Here is a 24161-nt window from a genome sequence, read left to right on the forward strand (position 1 = left end):
TCGAGCAGCTGGAGGTAGCAGGGCTGGGACTTGAACCTCCAAGCCCAGAGCTCCTTCTCGCCACCACCAAGGAACTTAGGCCTCCAGATAGCCAGCCAAGCCACCGGGGCCCAAGCTCTAGAGAAGTGAGACCTCCAAAAACCAGACCCAAGACGGGCTCCTTCACTCCCATCCGTCACACTTGCCATGTGGATGAAAGGCCTTGAGCTAACAAGAAGTCTGAGTGAGCTTGCCTTTCTCCTTTAGACAAAGGAACTAATTGCAAATTGTTTATAACCATTTCAAAATCTACCACCCAAGGATTTGTCAGCCTCAGCCCAAAAGTGCAGCTCTTTCAAAAGAGACAGAGGAAATGACACCAGCACAGACGGACCCAAACTCCTCCCCGGCATCCTGCTGTGCAGAGACACCCAGCCCCTCGCCAGGTCGAGGAAACCCCACAGCTCAGTGTCTGGGGTCCGAGTCCTCCCCAGGCCAGACAAAGGGGAGCACAGGTGGTGCCCACAGAGGTGCCAGGCACGTTTCCATCCTAAGTGAGCGAGTTTCCTGGTCTTGCTGTCTCTCTTCTAACGGACAGCCAAGATCCAGCCATTTTCTCCAAGGGAGAAACATGAACTACAATCATCTGGATCCCAGGGCTACAGGACGGTGGTTCTGGAAGGAATCCAACCCCTCATTTTATGGGGCCGAACACCAAGGCCCAGAGAAGCAAAGGACCTGCCCAAGTCACAGCTGTCAGCACCAGCAGGGCCAGGACTGGCGCATCAGCCTCCGGACTCCCATGGGGCCACCTGGTCTGAGCCTCTCTCTCCAGGGGACAATTCCTCCCCACCCTCAAGGTGGGCCTTGAGGGACTGATGGTTTCTTGAGATGCCTTGAGGAGAGAAGGTGGCTCTTTCTTCTTGACTTTTTCCTGTTGTTTTCTCTGTGTTCCCCAATGATCCTCTAAAACTGACACACACGCTCGCACAAATGCACACCCCATATGGAGTAGTGATTCTAGGCTCATCTTATGTGATAAGTATTATTATTCCCAATTCGCAGATGAAAAAACTGAGGCTCTGAGAGGCCAAATAACTGGGGGAGACCCAGCACAGCTGGCAAGCGGTGGAGCCCCAGCGGCGTCTCTGCAGGGGCCGAGCGCTCCAGGGCCGCCTGCCACCCTCTTCCAGGGTGAGGAGAGAAGCGCCCAGTGTCCCGCTGCCCCTGGACACCCCGCCTCGTGGTCTGGCACCACGGGAATGTAGCCGGGCTGCTTCGCAGGGCCCGGGCCCTGGGCACAGGGCCGACCACCACTTGGGGTAACTCAATCCCATGCAGAACGCTGGATTTGCACTGTCCCAAAATACATCTGTGAAGGCGGCTCTATTTAACCTAGTGGAGGTCTGGGGCTCACTAATCAGCCTCAATAACCAGGCTGAAAATATTCTTGTTCTCGGTACTAAAACCCACCTTAAAAAAATAACACGCCTTTCAGGTCAGCTGCCTCCCAGCAGAGGCCCGGCGGGCGGATGGGCGCGAGGTCCACAGGGAGGCAGCTGGGAGCACGCGGGGACAGGCCTCCCCAGCCAGGATCAAAGGGCCTTTCTCTGAGGAGTCCATGCCAGGCCACCGCTCGGAGAACATTTGTGTTGGGAGGCGGAAAACCAATGGAAGGCCTCCAGCCCTCCTTTCCACGCTGATTAAGTCACCTGGAGTGACAGGCCCTGTCTCCACAGTGACCCCACGAGGGGCCGGGGCTGGTGGGGGACGAGTCCTGAGAAGCCACCTAGCGAGGGCCCCACGGCGCTGGGCTGTGCGGGCAGCACACCAGGCGGATCTCACTCCTCCAGGCTGGTGATCTAGACAGCACTGCTCTGGGCACACCCTCGCCCAGGTAGTGAGACAAAAGCTTCAACCAGCTTAAATCAGAAAACGTAAGCTGGAATAAGAGTTCGTGCCAAGAACCCAGAATCTGACATCTGGATTTGACTCGGGAGATGGCGGCCAGATAGGACTTCAATGAAGAGAGGTAAACCACACACAAGGACCGTCCCTGCGAACTCCACCTACACGAGGTGACCAGAGAGGGCATAGGCCTCTTCCCTGCCCCCCACAACAGAGGGGACTCACAGGGTCCTCCCTGCTGCTCTGCCCGCTGGAAGCCCTGTCCCTGCCCTGAGCTCAGCTCTACCAGCCAGAAAGCGCCCAAGCCAGTCCACTCGGAGGACGCTGCCCTTCCCAGATACACTCCACGTGCCACCAAGGAGGCACCAGTTAAGGAGCCTTCTCCTTGCTCTGTGGTTTATGCCACACACCGGGATGGCCTTTGGGGAGAGATGCTGTTCGAACACAAAGAGCAAAATACTACATGGGGCTTAAGAAACAAAGAATTATTCATATATCTGTGCCTGCCAAAGAGTATAAACATCTATGTACATCTCAGTTTATAAACCTAATATTTCATTCTCTTGGCCTGCTCTAATTGCATCATTAATCTCAGAAAATGCCAGTGAAAATATGTCCTGGCTATTAAAACACATTTCCCTCAGATGATTTCTAGAACCTGCCACATTTTCAAAGAAACCGGCGCTGGTTTAGAGAGCTGAGTCTGGGCTGAATTCCTCTTGGCCTTGGACTAACTTTAGCTGTCACCTCCTTCTCCCTGGAGACCTTCTCCTGCCCTGACAGGAAGATGATGTCAGAGATGCCATGAGGTCTTGCCATCCCCAGCTTCTGTAATTATCGATGTGGTCAGCTTTTCCAGAGTCCTCGAGGCAGGGACAAGTGACGTGCCTGGCTGGCACACTGCTCGCCGCAGCCCTTGCTGGAGAAGCACCCAGATCTGCCCACACTGGCCCCGGCATCTCGCCGGTGCTGCCTGCAGGGCCACCCCACCTCCCGCACCTTCCCCGCCCTGCTGCGCAGCACTGCACGAGGGGGGCGTCCCCAGGGCCCCCCCCCCCGGGTCAGATGGGCCTGGCCAACCCCAAGGCCTGTGCCCCCTGGGCAGACCACCTGTTCTCTGATCTTGGGCTCCCATCTGAGCGGCCCACTCAGGCCTGGGTCAGGAGGGGTTCAGTGGCCCAGCCTAGGGCAACACAGGGGAGGGAACCTGAGAAGGGAGGGACGAGTGGACCCCGTCCACGCTGGCGGACAGAGAGTGGTAGGAGTGATCCCACAGTGACCCCAGACCTTCCTGACGGCACCACAGCGGCCAGCTTGTGAATCACATCCTGGCCACAGACAACGGCTGAACAGAAGGAAGAAAGGGGAGGTGCACCTCTCCCAGGTGGAGGGGACACACGCACCCTCTCAGGTAGTGATGAATCCACCTCTCTCCCAGGTGGAGGGGACACACTCACCCTCTCTCAGGCAACAGTTCCCTGGCAGCTGGCAGCCCCATAGCAGAGGGGCTGTCCTGCCTCCCGTCTGCCCCTGAGTGGCTCTCCACCCCACCCCCTGCCAGCTGCGTTTCCTCCTGCCCCCTCAGAACTCTTTCTCTGTCCCTGTGCCCAACTAATGCTCATAAGGCCCCCATGCAAAGGTCTTTCACTTTCCCCATTACTTTTGCTGTTCTAAGTGAGAAGAATCCCAGACTAACCTAGTCTAGGCAAAACTGCAATCTCGTGGCCCCTGGAATCCGAGGATGAGCTTAACAACCGAGCTGCGGAGAAAGGAAATGCAGCTGGACCCAGAGCCCGAGAACCGGGGCTGTGAGCGGTTCCCAGTGTTTTTATTTTAAGCCCTCTCCAGCGGAGAAGGGCTTCCCCTCAAGTCTACCAATTCCAGAGAAAGGATCCATTGGTCCACCTTGGCTCACAGGTCTCCCCTGCTCCAATCAACTGGAGTTTAGGGGTGACATCATGGAAGCTTCCAGAATAGCCATGTTATTTGGGAATACGGGTGGGGCACCCAGGAGACTGGATGTCCCACAGATGTCGACTATATAAACCCATTTTATAAAAAGACACCTGCATGGGAATGTTTATCACAGCATAATTCACAATTGCAAAGATATGAAACCGACCTAAATGCCCATCAACGGAAGAGTGGATAAAGAAAATGTGACACACACCCCCCCACAGAGTACTATTCAGCCATATAAAGGAATGAAATAGTATCTTTTGCAGCAACCTGGATGGAATCAGAGAACATTATCCTAAATGAAGTGTCTCAGGAATGGAAAACCAAACACCACGTGTTCTCACTTACACGTGAGAGCTACATGAGGGATACATACGGCATAAAGAGGTATAATGGACATTGGAAACTAAGAAGGGGGAGGGTGGGGGGTGATAAAAATCTACCTATAGGGTACAATGCACACTATCCTAGTGACGGTCCACTGAAAGCCCTGACTTCAGCATAACATAATTCATCCAAAAAACATTTGTACCCCTTAAATTTTTTGAAATTAAAAAAAGCCCGTTTTAGAAGTGGTGCTTTTTCCAGATGACTCTGCTCCCAGGGTCTGAACTCACCAGCTGTACTGGGTGAGGGTCTCTATGTGCAACTGAAGAATTATTAGCATTCTTCACCCTCTCCCCTTTAGGGAGGTCAAAGCAGCGACAGAAAGACAGATACTGGATGTGGCTCATAAACTACAGAAACAGAATACTTAGTTCCCCTGGTGGGACACAGCAGACCATTTTACAATAAAAATTCAGATAATCAGGCATATCTAAAGCCTTGTGATAGCCCACTAACTTCGTGTGATCTTCTCTCGTCCTGGGCTAATGAGAGTGGCTTGGAATGCCCTTTAACATTTCCTGGAACAAGATGTCATTTGCTGTAACCTCATACTTGTCATTGCCCCCCTCCAAGGTGGCCTTCAGTAATCCTTGCCTCCTGCCATTCATGCTCTTAAGAAGGCTCTTTCCACAAGGGATGGGGCTAACCTGGGTACCCAGTATGGTACCACGGAAATGACAGTGTGGATGCTCTGAGACTAGGTCATAGGAGATGCTGCAGCTTCTACCGTGCTCTCTGGGGTTGCTCGCTCTGGACAAAGCAAGCCACGTTATGAGGACGCTCAAACAGTTCCTCAGAGGCCTTCACCAGGAGAACAGCTGAGGCCTCTTGCCAATAGCCAGCACCAACTTGCCAGCATGTGCATGAGCCTGGAAGCAGATCCTCCAGCCACAGCCAAGCCATCAGATGACTGCAGCCCAGCCAACACCTTGATAGGACCTTGTGAGAGACCTTGAGCCAACAGCACCTAGCTAAACCATTCCCAAATTCTTGACCACAAAAACTATAAGATAATAAATGTTTATTGTTATGTTTCAAGCCAAAACATTTTGAGATAATAACTAATACTTACCAGGTATCTGAACTCATAGCTGGTATTGCTTACTTCATTTAAAAATTTTCCTTATTTATTTTTCAATCTTTCATTTCACCAGAAAGCAAGCTCCATGAGGGCAGGCGCTTACTTCTCCTGCTCACTGTGGAGTCCCCAACTGCTAGAACAGAGCCTGGCACCTGGGAGACACCCAGCAAAGGTGTGCTGAGTGAACCTGGTTGAGCATCTGCCAGACCTCCCCCAATCCCAAAGAGAAGAGACCTGAAAATTCTCACCCAAGTGTGGGGACAAGAAGGTTTGAAAAGAGCCAGCATGTGGTCAGGGATCCCAGAGAAGAGGTTAGAGAGAAAGAGGTCCATCAATCTTGAAGACGCCCATGGCAAGACCCTCTTGGCCTGTTGGGGTTGACATTACCCTGAACCCCTTCCAAGGCCCTGATCAGCTGGGCAAACCCTCTTTGACCTCTAGAGACCAGACCTAGTCGTGGCCTTGGCTTAGGTCACTGACTCCATTTCTCTCTGGGGGGGCAAAAGGGCCATCTTTCTCATGTTCCTGACGGCCCCTCGATGGCCAGCGCCAACGGCTGAATTACCCCTGCAGTCTGGTGAATGACGCACAAAGAGTTCTGCTGCCCAGAAAATCACCTGGGCCTCGTTTAAAAACAGCCACAGTCTTCCACTTGACTTGAGAGACGCAGACGTTCAGACTGTGCAGGAGGAGAGCCTTTCCTAGGGACTACGTCAGAGCCCACGGAGAACAGGTTATTTTTAACAGACTCCACTTGGTAGAAATTCAACATAGACGAGGAGTGGTGTGGATGGCGTTGGCTGGGCCAGGAAGTGCCTGGGGCAGCACTGCCACACCAAGGACACTGCCATCTCCTCCCTCCTCTGGGCTCCAGTCAGGATGGAAGAAAAACTGGATTTTAGAGGAGAAGTCACGCCAGGCCCTGGAAAACTCAATAAAGTCTTCATGCGTAAAAGAGGCGTCCCAAAGGCTGGTCATTTGACGTCAAGATGGGCGCTGAAAAGGCCTTGCTGATTCCCAGGGACGGGGGCAGCCTGTCCTGAGTGGCGGCTCCGCGAAGCCATATGGAAAGAGCGTTTGACACACTCGTGCCCGGGGCCAGACTCACATTTCCTTTCCAAAAAGCAGCTCTTGGTCCAGGCCCAGAGAAAGGGAAAGACTGTATGACCAGAATGAAAATGGGCATCCTTTGGATTTTTTTTCTTCCTTCTCAAATGGACTATAAGTGTCTAACAAAACACGTCGCTGGAAAATTCCACCGGCTCCTAGGCTTAGCCTCACCCTGCTCTGCCTCATCAACTCTCTAGACAGCTCCCAAAGCTGCCGCCGCCTCATCCTTTCCAACTGGAAAGCAGCCCTCGGTCCGGGGCTCAGGCTTTGGTCCTCATCACTTCTCCGTCGACATTCGTCTCCTGGGTAGCTCAGCCAGCCACGGGTTTAAATACCAGCTCTATGTTGACAACTCCCAGTTTTCTATTTCCAGCACAGACCTTTCCCACAAACTCCAGCCTTGAATACCCACCTGCCCTGAACATCTTCCCTTGGATGACCACCTGTCCCTGTGGCTGCGTGGAGCCCCTGCTCCCCCCACAGCCTTCTCCTGACTCCATCTTTCCAGGTCAAAACTTTGAAGTCTTTCTTAACTCTTCTCTCTCACCTCTAATCCATTAGAAAATACTGGTAATTCCGCCTTCCAAACATGTCCCAAATCCAACCACTGCTCACCACTGCCAATGGCTTCCACGCTGCCTTGAGCCACCACTAGCTCTCACCAGGACTGCCTCAAAGGCCTCCTATCAAATCTCCCTGCCCCAATGTGGAAGCCACCTGAGTCAGACCACACCATTGCTGTGCTAAAATCCCTCCAGTCGCTCCCCCACGTCACACAAAGTAAAAGTCCCAGTTCTTTGATGGCACAGTCTTCCATGATCAGCTCCTCTCCTACCCTCTGCCCTTGCTCCCATCTCCATCTATGGACCTCGCACCTGCAGGTCTTTGCACTGGCTGTTTCCTGCCCATGATGCTCTTCCACCACATACTCACCTGGCCAAGTCCCCAACTCCTCCTACTCTTCAGTCCAATGTCACTTTTCAAAGACACATCTGCTGACCACCCCACTTGGGGATACAACCAACTGCCTCCCCACTTCACACTCCCAGCCCCCTCTAACCTGCTCCAGTTTTCCCTTTTCTTCCCATTAACCACCCTCGAACGTTCTGTATCGTTGGCTTATTGTGCTTACTGTGCTTGGCCCATCTCTTCCTGGCTAGAAGACAAACAACAGGAGCGCAGAGATTTTGGTCCGTTTTATTGGCCAATTGATCCCAAGGGCCCAGACCTGGCAGAGTACTTTTATTAAGTGAATGAATGAAAGACTAAAAGAATGGTGCTGGGCCTCTGGTCCTGCCTCAAGTGAAGGCTTTGCCATGGTCCACTGTGTCCTGTGACTCCAGAGAAAGGAAACCAAGACCAAGTCCTGCTAAGGGCTCGCCAGGCCACGGAGGCTTGGGAACACTCCAGACAGCTGTGAGGGGGGCTGCGCTGGGGGCTTTGGATGCTTCTCGGCCAACAGCCCCCCAGTTTAATGGCCACAAACAAAGACCCTGTGGAGATGAATGCCCTGAGATGTGTAATGGGCCCAGACCTGCCAGTTCACAAACAAGACAGGCAACCCAATACTCTCCCAGACTCGCCGCTGGAGCAGGGCTGGGAACAGAATCATGAGGACTTGGCCTATCAGACTTCTGGGTCTTGTTTTAAGAAAATCCAATCTGGGAAACACATAGGATCGCTGGACAGGCTCGTGGTAGGTCTGACGGTTCACTCTGCAGGAAGAGTCACGGTAGGTCTCCATGAAACAAGGAGCCCACCCCTGCCACAGACCTTAGGATGCCTGACCCAGAATCCACCTGACCACAGAGCAGAGTAAGGAGGAGGAAGGTGCACTGGAGACCTGGGTTCTCGGCCTACCTCTGCCCCCACTTGCTCTGTGACTCTGGGGAAGTCACCAGCCCCCACTGGGCCTGAGTCTAGGCACTGACCATCTTCCAGGTGCGGTATTGTGGGCTGATTCAGAGACCATGGGCCATGTCTGTGCCACTAAGAGCCTTCCGGCTAGTGGAGGAGACGGGTACACAGATACCACCCCTCCCATGACTACACTCACTGAGCCTCTGTGACGTCCCAGGCACTGCTCTGAGCAGTAGGAACTCACGTCGTCTCGACTCTACACCTCTACCATCATCAGACACAGCTACACGCCCACCTACAGATGAAGACACGAGGCATAGTGGGGTTAAACATCTGCCCAAGGTCCCACCGAGAGCTGGTGGCAGAGCCAGCATTGCCCTGGCCTCCTGTCCCTGGATCTGGCACTCTCTATCAGTTCACCGTTCTGCCAGCAGGCGCAGCGATGTGGCTCAGGTGCGTGTCAGAGGCCAGCACCCACAGCAGAGAGGTATGGCAGAGGAGGAGGGACAGGGACATCAGAAGGGCATCTGAGAGTACAGGACAAGCAGGCATTTGCCAGGCAAATGGGACCATGGGAGGCATTGCAGGCAGTGGCACTGAGGGAGCCAAGGCCAAGGAATTTAATCTTGCCTGGCAAGTCAGAGCCACCACAAGCAGGTGTCTGGGCTACAACACAGGGCTCCAGAGACACTCTGGTGCAGGCTGAGCGTGAAAGGGCAGGCAGGGGCCTGTCGATGGAAGATCCGGTAAGTCGGCTTCCGAACCTGGACTTCATCCTGAATGTCAATACTTCCCAACCCTGGATACATATTAAAGTGCTGGGAGATTTGAAAAATCCCAGTATCTGCTAAAAACAATGGCCAATCTAGTGGCAATGAGCGCCCCAGTGCTGAACTATGGCCTCTAAGTGCCATTTCCCAGTAAAAGGAACCAGGGCTCCTTTGAAAAACAATGGACTCTAGCACAAAATGAGCCCAGGATGCTGTATCATCCCAGACATCAAGGAGACTACCGGGGACTGCCGGGCCCTGTCAAGGACTCAGATGTCCCCACTGGCCAGTGATGAAACCAGGAAGCATCAGTGAGGATAATGATACCATGCATCAAAATGCACGCAGCATGTTTAGAACCAAAAGTTTAAAACTCTTATTAATTGCTGCTATTGGAGGAAGCTACTAAACCAATTTGGTATCTTGAAGATATAGATGCAGGGAAAGAATCAAGCTTTTCCTATATGAACTTTACCACTGGGTCACCAGGCAGTAATCGAAAGGAAATGTTCTGGTTGCCGAATGAAGAAGGAATGATAGAATTAGAAGGTTGCCATGTTGCAACCCTGCACTAACCAAGAGATTTAAGTGTTGACTATCAATGGCTGCTACCGTGTCAAAAAGAAAGACCACCAGATATGACATGCCCCTAACAGAAGAACATAAAGCCACTTGTGAAGTCACCTCACCACCCCCTCACCCCACAAAAGAGAAAATGAATCTGTCAAGTTTCTAGATCCAACCAGCAGTTTACAAGAAATACAGAGGAACCTATTAAATGACACTTGGGGATGACAGTGCAACATTCAGACTGTCGGAAACTGTTCTGGAGGAACAACAAATACGTTATAAGAGGAAATGGATGGTTATGGGGTGTCTAGAGTCAAGAAAAATATCAACCAGTCACAATGTGTGGACCTTACCCAGACCAATTCAAACAATCTGTTAAAACATGCAGTTATAAAATGTATGAGAAAATTAGAAATTTCAACACTAACATTTAATGATAGTAAAGAATTTCTCTTTTAGCTATGATAATAGTATTTTTTAAGAGGCCTTATCGTTCAGAGATACATACCAGAAAGTTCACAGATGAAATAATATAATATCCAAAATTTATACAAGGTGCTACAGAGGGTAGGATGGGGGTGTGGATGAAAGAAGATTGGCCACGAGCTCATTGTCAAAGTGGGGTGAAGGGTGTATGGGAGTTCATTATACTATTCTGCCGACTTTCACTTTTTATAGTTTGAAATTTTCCATAATAAAAAGTTATAAAAACACTAGGCCCCACCCTTAGAGAATCAAATTAATTAGTGTGGGCTTTAGCTCAGGCTCTGGTGGTTTTTAAGGCTCCCCAGGTGTTTCTAATACTCAGTTAAGGCTGAAACTGCTGTAATCGCTCACACGAGGCGCCAAGAGCCCACACCAGGACCGAGGCGGAGCTCCAGGAGGAGGTGGCTGGCCGGGGAGGGGTCACACCAGGCACAGGAGCAGGTGGGGGAGGATGAGGACAGGACAGGGTCGAGGCCAGTGCAAAGATTTCAGGCTCGGGTGACCGTGGGTGCTGGCCACTGGAATAGGGAATGTGTCAGGGCCGGTGGTTTTGGGGGCCTGGGAGCAGGTGCTGAGTGGGTTTTGGACTTGCTGACTTTGAGGGGCCCTTGTAACTTCGGTGGACGTGTCTAGTGCACAGTTTGGCCATGAGTCTAGAGAGCTGCACAGATCCGACAGCAGACACAGAAACTTGAGCCCCAAAGACTGTCCCTGAAACTGAGATGGGTCAGGACGGCTGCAGCCAGTGATGACACAAGGGTCTCTAGGAAACAACAGCATCTGGCCCCTGCCCCTGGGAGGGGGCCTGGATGACTTCGTCCCTTTCACGGCTGGTCTCCATTCCTCGCCCCTCCACCCCTTATCCTCCTCCCTCAGAAGCCCAAAGGGCAGCTGGCCAGGCTGAGGTCCCTTGCCTTCCTGGACAGGCGCTGAGCTCCCAGCCACCCATGCCAGAGGCTGGTGCAGCCTTTGGCCGCCAGACTGGCCTGAAACAGCCAGTGCACGTTCATTCACCAAACATCTACTGAGTGCCTGTCTGTGCCAGGCCCTGTGCTAGGCAGGCGTGAACAGGAAGCCCAGGGTCCTGCCCTCAGGGAGCTTGCATTCTAGGGGGACACTGACAATAAACAATTATACAAACACACACGCTTTGGAATTTTATAAAATGGCTTCTCAGCTGGGGGAAGAGGCCACAGAATCCAAGAGCTTCCTCAGGGTGTTGGGGAAATGGCCCAACCTCACCAGGTGGTGCCGCCATAATAACCCAGGCCCCTTGAATCAGAGAGCCGACGGGGTCTCCCTTTACAGCAGCAGCAACCAAGGTCCAGAGGGGAGATGGCCCACCCTAGGCCACCCACTGAGTTTAGATCTTAAGACAACTTTGCCTTCTCAAAGTCTGCACTGAGAGTTTTGTAAGCAATGAGTTTATTTCTCACTCTTCTAAACCATTAGGTCTTTTTCTTGGAGCAAAAATGATCACTGATCACAGAGGACCAAAGGCCCCCCCTCCCCAGGAGCAGGGACTTACCACTGAGTCCAGAAACTGAATGTAACACTCCAGCCCAGGCCTGGTTTCGCAGAACTGCCGGAAAAGCAGCCTCCCAATCGGCTGCTTGTCACATAAACTGCAGTAATCTCTGTCTGGAGACAAGAAAAGAAGAATGTGGTGAGACCCAGGAGAGGGCCAGGCAGGCCCTTCCTGCCAACCCCACACCTGGATGCAGAGCCCGGGATGGATGAGCAAGGTGATTGGCAAACTCTCGGGACCCTTTATTTAAGTCAAAGTCTCTGCAGACTCAGAGAGACAAGGTCAGTAGAGGAAGGCACTGGTTATGACCCAACCTCTTCCCCTGCCCCCCTCCCCCTTTTCAATGCCCTGACTTCTGTATGGACGTGCCAGCAGTTCTGGGGACCGATTCCATCCCCTGGCACGCCAATCAGCACATCACGTTCCCTGATTACTGTGACTGGATGGGGTGGCAGCCACACAACATCAGCCAGTCCGGTCAGAGTGAACCTCAGACTGCCCGGTGCTCCCTTTCTCTGGAGGTTGTGGTGCGTGGGTGTGAGGCCAGGATCTGCTGCAGTGTTTGACACTGCAAGGGAAGCCACTTTGAGGATGAGGTTGACACACAGACGAGGTGAGAGCTGGGAAAATTATAAGAAGTAGAGTTGGTGCCCTGGTGATGTCACGGATCTCTGGATCAAACCATGCCTGCATGCCAAACGGCATCTGAAATGCTTATGTATGAGACAACATATTCCCCTTGTTTGGGGCAGTTCAGAAAATTTTAAATTGCTTATAGTTCAAAGCATCCTAAGTGGACACAGTAAAAAGAAAAAATAAAATAAAAATCATTTTTGCCCCATTGGAGAAAAGCCCAGTCTTAGGATGCTTCAAATTATGAAAACTCTGCATTTTCCAGTGGAGGAGCTAGAGGAAAGGAGACAGGAAGTGACCCACCCTCAGCCACTCAGTAGCTAGGGGGGTTCTGAAGAGGAAATAGTGCTAGACTTTCAGTCGGGAGGCCCAGGCGCCAGGGTGCTAGGCAACGACTTGCTGTGCTGCTTCCAACAACTCATCTGCCCTCTCTGGGCTTAGTTTTCTCCAGCCAGAAATGCTCACAGGACTCCCAGAGACACACTGCATCAGGCCCTCTCCAGCACTGGACACTGAGCATGGGACACAGTCAGATGGCTTTGTGGGGAAACTGAGAAGGTCCTAGAGCTTGGGAAGGAGGGCAACGTGGCCAGAGGGGATGACTAAACCCCTGCCAGGTGTAGAGGAGGAGCCAGGCCACCATCCCCCTAGCAAGGGTTTCTCTTGAGATGTGGAAGGCAACATGAACTCAGCCACGTCGCCAGCACAACTTTGATTCTGGACTCGCAGAGAGTTTATCCGGGAGGTCGAGCTATGACTTGCAGAGAGGGAGATCTCCAGGTAGCTGTGGGGTGGGCTTGGGAGCTAAACTGCTGGGGTTCAAACCCCAGCCCCTCCGCTCACTGCCTGCGTGACCTGGGGCAACTGACCTGACAACACTGTCCCTCAGTTTTATCACCTGTGAACCAGGGACCTAACGCCAAGGACTGTTGTGAGGATTGAACAGAGGCTGGCACATAGGGCGTGCTTACTAAACACCACCTGTTATCATCATGGATGTGGGATTTTTGGTCTGTCCTTTCTCCCTTCCCTTAGGGAACCTCCTCTCTCCCAGTCTGTACAAATACAACCCATGCCTCCAATTCTAAAAGGGAGCCGATGCCTCCCAACCTTAGGGATGACAGTGATAAGTTCAGGGACGGCTGGGATCCAGTCCTGGACAATCAGGTGAGGGCATGTGACCGTGCAGCCCGGAGTCCTCCCAGGGCTTTTGTCCACCGTCAGGAAGTGCCTCTGGGATGACTGATCAGCCAGGAGCTGCCGAGACTCTTTCCCTCTTCGCAGCCAGAGGCCAGAGAACGAAGCGGGCACAGGGCGAGCAGAGCCCAGAGCCGCGTGGGGAGGGAGCCCCACAGGCAGCCCCCCGAGGCCAGCCTGCGCTTTGTTTACCACACAGGGTGGTCGCTTAACCCAGTGGGCGTTGGGTAACTGTCTCTTGGAACTGAAAGAACAGTGACTGGGCACACAGGCTGGAGAGTTCTACGGCCCACTTCTTTCACGGGTAAACTGCCTGTGGGCAGGGCCTATTTTTGTAGGAATTCACCAGTTCTAAATATCGTAGGTAGAGGACGGTGCTCAAGAATATTTCATTCTCTCCCGAGTGAGTGGGTGCTGAGCCACGTGGATGTGCCACCAGCAAAGTCCTCCTCTTGGCCTCTCCCCAAGTGGTTTCGTGGCTCAGACTAGCCTTGGACTATTGCCTTAACTCTGCCCTCCAACCGTGGGTGCAGTCTCCACCTCCCCAAGCACAGATGGCTCACAAATAGCCGTTCCAACAAGCATTTAGCCTCAATATGTGCCAGGTGCTAAGGGGGAGGGGGACATAGGGATGCGGTCCCAGCCCTCAGGGAGCTTGGACTGGATTGGAAAGGGCAGCAGGGGCGTGTGTGGGTGAGCAGACAGAATCCCAAGTGACAGTAATAAATGTCAAGTTAGATGAGTGTGATCTGCAGCCACAGTAGGAAACCTGGTTTCAGCGGCCCGTGACAGGTCTGCAGCCTGCACCTGTTAGCACAATGCCCTGCAGACACAGCCTGCGTTGGCCTCTCACTCAACCTGGTCCCCCGAGGGGAGGAAAACAAACCTTTGCGTCCTTTCCCAATCAGCGGAGCTTTCCCAGCACAAATACAGAACCAGAGTAAATTACCTTGTGTCAAACTCGTTTTATTCAATTACGGCAGAGAAAGCATCATAACTCTTAACTCCCATGTGATCTGAGCAAGGTGCCCCCCCATTTCCAAAAGCAGTTCTAAGATTTTATGTACCGTATTGTGATTCCTTAAGGGTTCATCTGACAGGATTGTTTCCTCTGCTTATGGCATCTGCTGTCAGTATGGAAACAAGGCTGTCACAAACTCACAGCACACAGGAAACACCACGTGATTCCCACAAGCTGTCAGCACCTCCGTTCCGTGCCTCTCCCCGCTGCACGGAGGATCCCAGGCAAGAAAGCCACTGTCGGAAGCCCAGGAAGAACTAAAGGGACCAGTAAGTATCTTTTTGTATTTTATTCTCAACTCCAAATCAAGATAAATGGGCCTATCTTCTGAGGAAGCACCCAAAACAACAACAAAATCAAACAAAGCGCAATGTTTACAGTTCCTTTAGAAATGGGTAAGGAGGCCACGGAAAGAAAAATACGCATGTGGGAATGATCCAGGTAACAGAAGGAGGTGAAAATCAAAGTTCCTGATGTGTGGAGAGCAAACCCGAGGTGCAGGTCACTTCTGGAAGGCGGACGACACTGCGGTTGGAAGCATGAGCAGCTCTGCAGTACGTCCTTGGGGCGGACCCTTTCCGGTTTGCTTCGACAGAAGCTGCTTGCATTGGTGACGGCCAGGCTGCAGGAGGGCCTGCACAGCCCTTGTCCCGGGTGTGCTCTGCTGGGCTTGGTCAGGAGAAGCATCCAGGAGGGGGCAGGAGCCTTTTCTCTGTCTCCTCTGAATCTATCTTTCTGTCGGGGAGAACACTAGGATGCTGTACACACAGGCACACACGCACTGTACACACAGGCCCTTTCAGATGGTGAAAATCCGTCACCTACAACGGGAGGGAGCCCCAGGCTCCCCTGCCCTGAGGTATCCGTGAATCAGCCAGTCATTCTAACTTTATTCTTTTGGGTCCTTCGTTCACTCGACACGCTCTCTTCCAAGTCTCCTGCTTTTCGATACTAGAAGTTTCCTTCGATGTTAAGGATCTCTTCTGGAATTCAACACCTGTTGTGTGGGTGGGTGGGAGGGGACACATCTTATACCCACTGGCAGGTCAATGATCTAGTAACGGGAGTTAACAGCTGGCCATCAGCTGAGACCAAGAATAGGGGCATCACCTTTGTGATGTGACATCTGGAAGAGGAGGGTGACCAGAAAGGGACAAGGGTCTAGCAAGCCCATGATAAGCTCCGAGGCACTGAGCTGTACCCTTGATCGAAGGGCAGAGTGCACTGGCAGGAGCGGGGCCGGCTCTGCACACACGACGGTGGCGGGACACACACTGGGAAGGCAGGCTGGGCTCAGACGGGAAAAGGCTGGGCTCCCAGGCCACGGAGCCTGGAACAGATTCCTCGTCTCACTGGGGAATCAACGATTTGGGAGCAAAAATGATTCAAGTACATTCCTCCGAAACAGGGACAAGAAGGGGAGGCGGTGGGGCGGGCAGGGAGTCCGAGACATTTACAGAGGAAGTCACAGGTTTGGGAGCCACTGTGGCCTGTGGGTTCAGGCCCTGGCTTTTGGGCGGGGCAGGCGCCAGCTCCTGCAGTCGGGACCCTGCTCTGGTGAGGAGCTGGACTACATTGGCTTTACAGCCACATGCGTTGTTTGTTTCTTCAAAGGACTGACACTCCCCCCCTCCTGAGCATGCCCACAGCCGCTGGGAAGGCAGGATTGCCACACCTCCCTGCAGCACACCCAATTCCAGCCACGCCCTGGGACAGAGCCACGTCCACCCAGCAGACAGTGCCCTTAGCAAGTTAACAGACCCGCGCTTAGTCTTTGTCCTTAGCAGTGTGTGAGAGGGAGGCACGTTCACGGATAGCGCTGGGAAGAGAAGCCACGGACCGGTGTCCATGGCACAAAACTGCCTCCATCAGTTGGGAAGAGCCCAGGAAGCTGTCTCAGCAGAGGGGCACAGATGTCCTCTCGTGACACAGGGTCGGTTTCAGGGGTGGCACCCAGACTGACACTAGAGTATGGGGATGGGGATGGCAGAGTAGCTGACGGCAATGCCGGTGGGACAGAGGCTGAGTCCAGGTGACGCAGGAGGAAAAGGTCAAAGCCAGAGAAAAATGGGGCTTGAGGTTGAGGGGAGGGGCAAGGAGGAGCCACAGCGGGGAGGTGGATCTCCAGGTGAGTCACCAGGAGGACCTGGAGGGCACGGTGACGTGTGGGACAAGGTGAGTTAGGACAAGAATTCAGCATTAGGTCTGAGACCACTGCAGGGTGCCACTGAGTGGGCCTGCAAGAATGGCTTGCAGAAAATGGATAGGAAGTGGTGAGTCACGGAGGGAGGCGGCTGAGGCAGGAAGGGGCAGGAATCAGCCAGGAGTGTTAAGTGAGGGGTCAGCAAGTAAGCTTCCTTGGTAATGGCTGTGACTGTCTGGAAATACACATGTAAGGTGCACATGCACACATGCAGGCAACACGTATGTCCTGGAGTCTGGGCACAGCCGAGTCGCTTCCAACTCTACCTTTCCCAGCTCAAGCCTGACACTTGCCAAACTGTCAACCAACAGAGACAAGGGACCCCTGTCCCCACCACCTTTACCTGGTGACATCAGAGCGCTTTGCCGAGACCTCCCTTGTCTTTTGGCCTATTCTCATTATAAGCTACTGACCACACCACAGCCCCAGGCCCATTGCTGAGGACACCACAGGGGAAGAGTGCTGGGCAGGGGCAGTCTCAGCCCTGCCATCGACTGTCTGTGCAACCTTGGACAAGTCACTTCCCATTGCTAGACCTCACTTTCTTCATCCATAAAATAGGAGAATTAGAGTAAATAACCTCTACGTCCCTTCTCAGCCTGGAGACCTTCTCGGGGTGCCAGCTCCACAAAGGCAGATGATTACAGGGACTTGGGACCAGATCCCAAGCTCAGTTTTAACCAGGATTGCAAAGCTCCGTTTCTCCAGCCCCAGTGGGGATTCCCGGTCTGGCATCTCAGCCCCTGGTTCTGAGCCAGGGGTAGGAAAAGGTCTCTGTGAACGTCTGCAGTGCATATTTCAGGCTTTGAGCGTCATGTGGTCTCTGCCACACCTATTCAACTCTGCCGCTGTAGTGAAAGCCTTGATAGACAATGCACAGGCACCTCGTCTGACTGTGTGTCACACCATATTCGCAGATGTTGTGTTTTTACAAATTGAAGGTTTGTGGCAACCCTGCGCCCAGCAAGTCTTTCTGCACCATTTTCCCCACAGCATGTGCTCCATGTCACATTTTGGTAACTCTGTCAATATTTCAAACTTTTTCATTATTATTATATCTGCTAGGGTGACCTGTGATCAGTGAGCTTTGATGTTACCATTATACTTGTTTGGGGGCACTGGGAACCGCACCCGTATAAGACGGTGAACTTTATCTATAGAGGCTGTGTCTGTTCCGACTGCTCCACCAGCCAGCCATTCTCCCATCTCTCTCCCTCTGCTCGGGCCTCCCTGTTCCCTGAGACACAGCAATATTCAAATTAGACCAATTAATAACCGCACAATGGCCTCTAAGTGTTCAAATGAAAGGAAGAATCACACATCTGTCACTTTAAATCAAATGCTAGAGATGATTAAGCTGAGTGAGGCAGGCATGTTGAATACTGAGGCCAAAAGCTAGGCCTCTTCCCCTAGCTAGTTAGGCAAGTTGTGAATGCAAAGGAAAAGTTCTTGCAGAAAATTAAAAGTGCTACTTTAGTAAACACATGCATAACAAGGAAGTGAAACGGCCGTATTGCTGATACGGAGAAAGTGCTGGCTGATAAGCCTTCAGCCTCTAAGGTCACAGAGCAAGCTGCTGCAGCGCTACTAAAGAATTCCTGTCCTCGGCCTCTGCCATGAAGCTGGGTCCCCACGGAGATTCTAGAAGGCGTGTGCTTATAGCTGACCAGGACACGCCTCAGAAACTCCAAGACACTGCTCACCCTGCCTGGATCCCAGAGGCAGGCAGGGCTGCCGCGCTTGGGCAAGGACTTCTCCAGAGCTAGCACGGGCTGGGGTCTGAATCCTACCCCTATCCTCTAGCTCAGCGGTTTTCAGCTGGGGACAGTCTTGGCAATGTCTGTAGACATTTTTGGTTTGCACAACTTGGGGGTTACTACTGGTTGGTGGGTAGGGACCAGGGATGCAGCTAGACATCCCACACTGCACAGGACAGCCCCCACCACCCAGAATCACCCTGCTTCAAATGGCGAGAGTGCCGCCCCTGGCCGGGCAGCCCTGGGTTGCTACGTGGTCGTTGGCAAGTCCCTCTCCCAGAGGCTCTGCTGCCTCATGTCCGAAGAGGCCATCAGAGTCAGCCCACGGCTGCCGAGGACGCGCAACAGCACACGTGAGCACGCGGCCCAGTCTGAGCACACAGCAGGCCCACACAGACAGCAGCCACTGCGATCGCATCTCCACTCCTAGACTCAAGAAACCACGGCTGTGGCTTCTCCGCAGGTTCAGAGAGAACACGGATGTCGCTGGTGGAGGGGCTTGAACGCCCATCAGCACCAAAGCAGGCACGAGCTGCTCAACGTCACTGAGCCGCTCAGCCCTGAGCTCTGGGGGGGCAGGCAGAGCTCCGCTGTCCTGTGCTCTTACCGAGCCTCCCTCCCTCTCGGGAAGAAGCCACATGTGTCCCAACAGCACATGCCCGAGGTTAAAATCTCACAACCCAGTCAATTCCTTCCAGACTCAGAACCCCCAATGGACTTGGAAACAGGAATGATATTGATAGTGAAGATAAATAAATGCTGTCACTGTTTTCATTCTTTTCGAGTGACACGAAATGGGAACATACTTTCTTAATTAAGAGCCTGTGGTATGTGGACTCGGGGAGGGCAACCAGAGGTTCCCAACAGAAAGAAGCCGGGACGCAGGCAGTGAGGACGGCACGGCCCCCTCGGGTGGCCACGAAGCCCAGGTGCAGCGGGGATGCCCACCCCTGGCGCGGGGCTCCGGGAGAGCTGGTGGCACCCCTAGGGACGGGACCGAGAAGAAGCCACAGCTGGGGACGTGGGGAGGGCGTCTGAGGCCGAAACCTGCGCGGGACTGTTTTCCTCGTTGCCCCAGGCACTCCTGGAGCGCGTGCCAAGGAAAACACACGTTCCATTTCAGAAGTCAGAGCAAGAACGGAGCGCGGCTTCCTGAGGAAATGGAAACGCTAACACCGGAGCCCTTGGAAATGAAACCACATGCTGATTGTGGGGGCGGCGGGGGGGTCCAGAAGGGACGCCTGGAGCCATCTCTCTACCAACTGGAGGTCCGTTTCATTTTGTTTCATTTTATGAACTTTGTTTTCCTGCAATAGCAGGTTACGGGGGTAGAGGGTCCTAACAGACCCTAAGGCAATTGAGGAACAGATGTGAGGAGACTGCACCAGGCAGAGGCTGCAGGCCCTCCACTCTGCCGAATTTCAGGTCTCAAACAACAAACAGAGAAGTGATTTGAAAACAGCTTTCTCTTCAAAATCCCTGCCAAGGCTGGAGAAAGCAATCGGGCGTTTGCCCTGAGGAGAAAGCTCTCTGACCTTGGAAAGGCAAGAGAGCATGATGGAAACGGCAACCCCTCACAACCAGCCCCTTGGAAGGGGCAGGAGAGCAGGGACACACTCGGAATTTGGTTGGCAACAGCTGAGTGGGCTCCTGTCACTTCAAGAAAGATGTTTTTATGTGAATCAAAAATGATATATGGCAATTACACAAACACACCCAAACCAAATCCCACCATCTTCCTGTGCCTTTTGTCCCCTTCATTCTAGTCTCAAGTTCTACTGACTGTCTTGTGCTTGTCATGTGTCTCTGTAGGATCCAACATATTAAGCCCAGGCCTTACAAAGGTTGGTGGCACCTGGATAGGCCACGTGTAAAACCACTTGGTTGCAGGTGCTTGGGCCTGGGCAGCCGGGCGGGGGTTGGGGGGAGGAAAGAAGGTTCTTGTCTGTGGGTCTGTGGGAGGAAGAGGGGGACGGGCTGAAGGGTGCTTGTGGGGGCCCCTGCCCCTCTGCTGGGGGTCAGCTCTGTGGCTTGAACCCTTTGGATGCAGTCGAGGAGGTGTGTGGCCAAGGGGCTGAGACGGACAGGACGTGGAGAACATCCCGTCCCCACGGGGCCCCCAGACTCAGGTAGTGACCTCTCTTTCATCCTCAAGGCCAAAAAAAGCAAAGAATCTGGATGTTTCTTTGCAGTGGGAACAGGACAAAGCATTGGGTGGGTGAATGGAGGGGCGGCTGTAGCACAGACTGAGGGAATGGCCAGGGCCACGTGGCAGGCAGGTCCAGATGCTCTGCGGCCAACAGCCGGAAAAGGCCTGGCATATTGGAAAGAAGGTCTGAACCACTGAGCCCCAAGCCTTCTCCTCTGTCCCAACGCCTGGCAGCCTGTGACCGTAAAGCTCCGCTTCTGCGATAACCTGGAGGGAACGCAACAACCAAGAGGCGTCAGCGGAAAAGGCACCTGGCACATCAGCAGCGCTGGTTCTTTAAAATCTGGGGCAAGAAGGAAATACACCAATGCGTGGCCTGTAGTCGTCTCATTTCTACATTTTCAAGGTTTTATAAATGAGGGGAGAACAACTATCCCAAAAGCACAGCTGCCAAATTGCTGCGATTAGGAAGAGCCTGGAAAGCGGAGGACTGTCATTGCCAGACGTCTCCCCGTTGCGTGCGGGGACTGGGTAATGTGCAGGTGCTCTGAAGGATGTCATGTTTTACCCTGCATGGCCTGAGGCGGAACATTCCAGTGCGCTGGCACCAGGCCCGCTGAGGCGCCAGGCATCGGGGCAGTCTGGTCAGTGGTGACTGCTGTCCGGCCCCGGAGACTTAGGGTCTTTACTCACTCGTGCTCTGCCTGCCACCATCGGGGGGCGCCATCCTCTTAGGAGGACATTCTTTCTACAGCCTTTTCTCCCCTTGAAAAGAAATTTCCATGCAGATATAAGCAGTTTTAGAAAGTGAAACGCCCAGGCCACACCCAGACCGATTGCATCAAATCTCTGGGGGTGGTGTATGTTCTTTCAAAGCTCCCCCGTTAGCGCTCCAACACTGCATGGACCAAAAGGGCTAGTTCACCGTTTATCCCCAGTGCCTGGAACAGTGCCTGGCCCGAGCAAGAGTGCAGGTGTCTGTGTAAAATGAACGAGTGATTTGACAAATGAACAAACAGAGCAATGTGACAGGGAGGCCACACGCTTCCAAATAGGGGAGTGTGGATCTCAGGCTCCCACTCTCTCGACACCCCCCCCCATGGCTCATCTGCCAGAAATGAAGGTCTCCCTGAAGCAACCGGGTGATGAAGAGCTGCGCCTAACGTGGCTTCCACCCAAGGGAAACAACAGGGCTGCTGCCAGCCATGCTTAGAGCTGCACCGTGGTGAGCCCAGAGCCCCAGGAGTGAGGTGGCCTGAGCCCGGGGCCCTGCCTGGCTCGCTGCTTTCCAGAAAGCACACCGGAGCAGGGGGCTGGGGCCAGGGGACTGGACTTCGCCGCCAGCTCTACCTCTGACCCTGCATTACCTCAGACCCACCATTCTCCTCTGGACCTTGGTTTCCCCTTTTACAAAACGAGGCTGATGAACAAGAGAAGCTTCAATGTCACCGCCTCCCATTTGGAGAGCTCCATGGGGAGGTCGTGAGCCTGGTGGGAAGGGAGACTTCAGAGCCCCATGCAGAGTTCACCATCATCGGGGTCTTTAAACCCACCCAGCCTCCTTCCCTCCCACACCTGCATCGTGGCCATACAGCTGGGACAATGCGAGCCTGGGAGTCATCACCCCTGCTCCATGCCTCAGTCTCTCTCAAGTGCATTTCAGGTTGACCCTTGGATAACGACGCCCAACTGCCTCTCCCTGCACACTGCCCTGGCCTGCCAGAAAAGAGAGCAAGGCGGGGTGGGGCCCTGAAGCCTGAGAGGCTGGGCCCACCTTGCCTTCCAGGGCCCGGGCTTGGCTTCACCTGGAGCTATGAGCTCATCACGCAAAAGCCACAGGAGGGCAGGGCAGGGAAGTGGCTGGGCAAGCCGGGGGCCAAGGCAAATAGCAGCCTCCCTGCAGACCTGGCTCGTCCTGCCCCAGCCCTGACGAGGCTCCCAGCTCCTTCCTGGGCCATGGCCAGGGTCGAGCGAGGCTCATGGCTGTGCCGGCCAAAGCGGCTTGAGAAATGAATGCCCGGGAAGCGAGAGGCAACTGATGGTCTCCTGAAAGCCCTGATGTCTCAGGGTCCCAAGACCCAGCCACCCTTGATCCTGCAGACACGATCCCCATCAAAGGCTCAGCCAACCCCAGCGTGTGCTTCCAGAGACAGGAAGCACTCCACCCGCAGTGCCCAAGCTTCTTTCCCAACACCATGCTAAGAGTACACGTTCATTTCGAGAGCATGCCTGTCTTTCTGTCATACTGCCCCTGGGTCCTCGTTCTTGGAATGCAGGGGACAAACATCTGGAGGCAGTTGTTCTGTGCTCCTGGAGTCTTCTCTTAGCCTCCTGTTCCCCCCTCAGTCCACACGACAATACCCCGACTTCGTTTCCCCAAAGGACAGAGCATGGTGGGTTCAGCCCGCTGGAACCCGAGCTGGGTCTTTGGTGACTCAATGTCAAGCTACGTCAGCTCCTTCCATAAAGCCTCCTCCCAGCTTTGCTCAGCTGAGCCCCAGGCTCAAGAACGGCTGCAGCTGGCGTGAAGAGGGAGCACTGGACACGTTCACAGGCACGCTGAGCTCACCCAGGGCCCACATTCCGGGTGGGAAGTTAGGGACAGGCATGTTGCATCAGCAGAATCGAACTCAGGGAAAGCTGGAGTCTAGATTCAGACCTCACCTAGAGGAGTTATATAGCTCATGCTGTCGGGATTTTCGATGTGGATTTTTATAGTTTGGCAGAGCTAATTTTCAGAAAGAGATGAGCTTTGGGTCAGACAGTGGCCTTCCCACTTTGCCACCTGATGTACAACAATAATAGTAACAAACAACAGCAGACATGATCGGGGTGCTTCCTGCACACCTGGCACCGTGCTAGGCACTCTACACGCTTGTCTCATGCAATCCTCATGACCGCCCTATGAAACACGTGCTATATTTTAGATGCTTAAAAAAGAGGTGCTGAGAAGGAACTCACATAGGGTCACAGCGCCAGTAAGAGGCAGAACTGGATTTGAACTCAGCTCTTGCTGACAGCAGAACAACTATTCTGCATCTTTTAGCTTCTAAGGGATCCACAGCAGCAGCAGACAAGGACCCGAGACCTTGAGAGGTGGATGACACCACATGGATGGCACCCCCTGGCAACCTCCATGGGCCCTCGGGGGAGAGGAGGCACCCCGTCACCCAGATATACCGCTGACCTATTGATCATTCTGAGTCCTCAGGCCCAGGGCTGCTCTGCACTCTGAGCCCAGGAGCTCCAGCCTCCAGGGGACTGCGACAAGGGGACACCACGGGAGCTCAGGGACCAGCTATCACCTGGGCCTTTACATCCACTGGCTGGGCCGGTCCAGAAGAATTATCTGGAATGCCCTTCCCTCCGATCCTCCTCCAGAGAGGCTGACCCGAGTACGCTGCTCCTCCCCTGCTCTGAGCTCCTTAGGCTCTGTGACCCCCACTGCACATGTGATCAAGTAACTTACGTGCTGTCTCATACCTTTGGCTGCTGTCCTAAGAGTTGGCCCTGCCTCCTCGGCTAAACTGTAAATTTTCTCTCTCCACCGCCACCCTCTCTGC

At 53.5% G+C, this 24161-nt stretch overlaps 1 protein-coding gene across 2 annotated transcripts in view; it reads right to left on the reverse strand.

Annotated features, from left to right (window-relative positions):
• Nucleotides 1-24161, reverse strand: part of GRK5 (G protein-coupled receptor kinase 5) — a 185386-nt gene that overhangs the window by 49261 nt on the left and 111964 nt on the right. For both annotated transcript variants that reach the window (XM_045569276.1, XM_045569277.1), the window contains one exon: nt 11639-11751. In XM_045569276.1, the coding sequence (XP_045425232.1) occupies nt 11639-11751 (113 nt within the window). The remainder of the gene's footprint in view (nt 1-11638; nt 11752-24161) is intronic.

The sequence above is a fragment of the Lemur catta genome, chromosome 14, assembly GCF_020740605.2.
Source record: "Lemur catta isolate mLemCat1 chromosome 14, mLemCat1.pri, whole genome shotgun sequence".
Classification (NCBI taxonomy): domain Eukaryota; kingdom Metazoa; phylum Chordata; class Mammalia; order Primates; family Lemuridae; genus Lemur; species Lemur catta.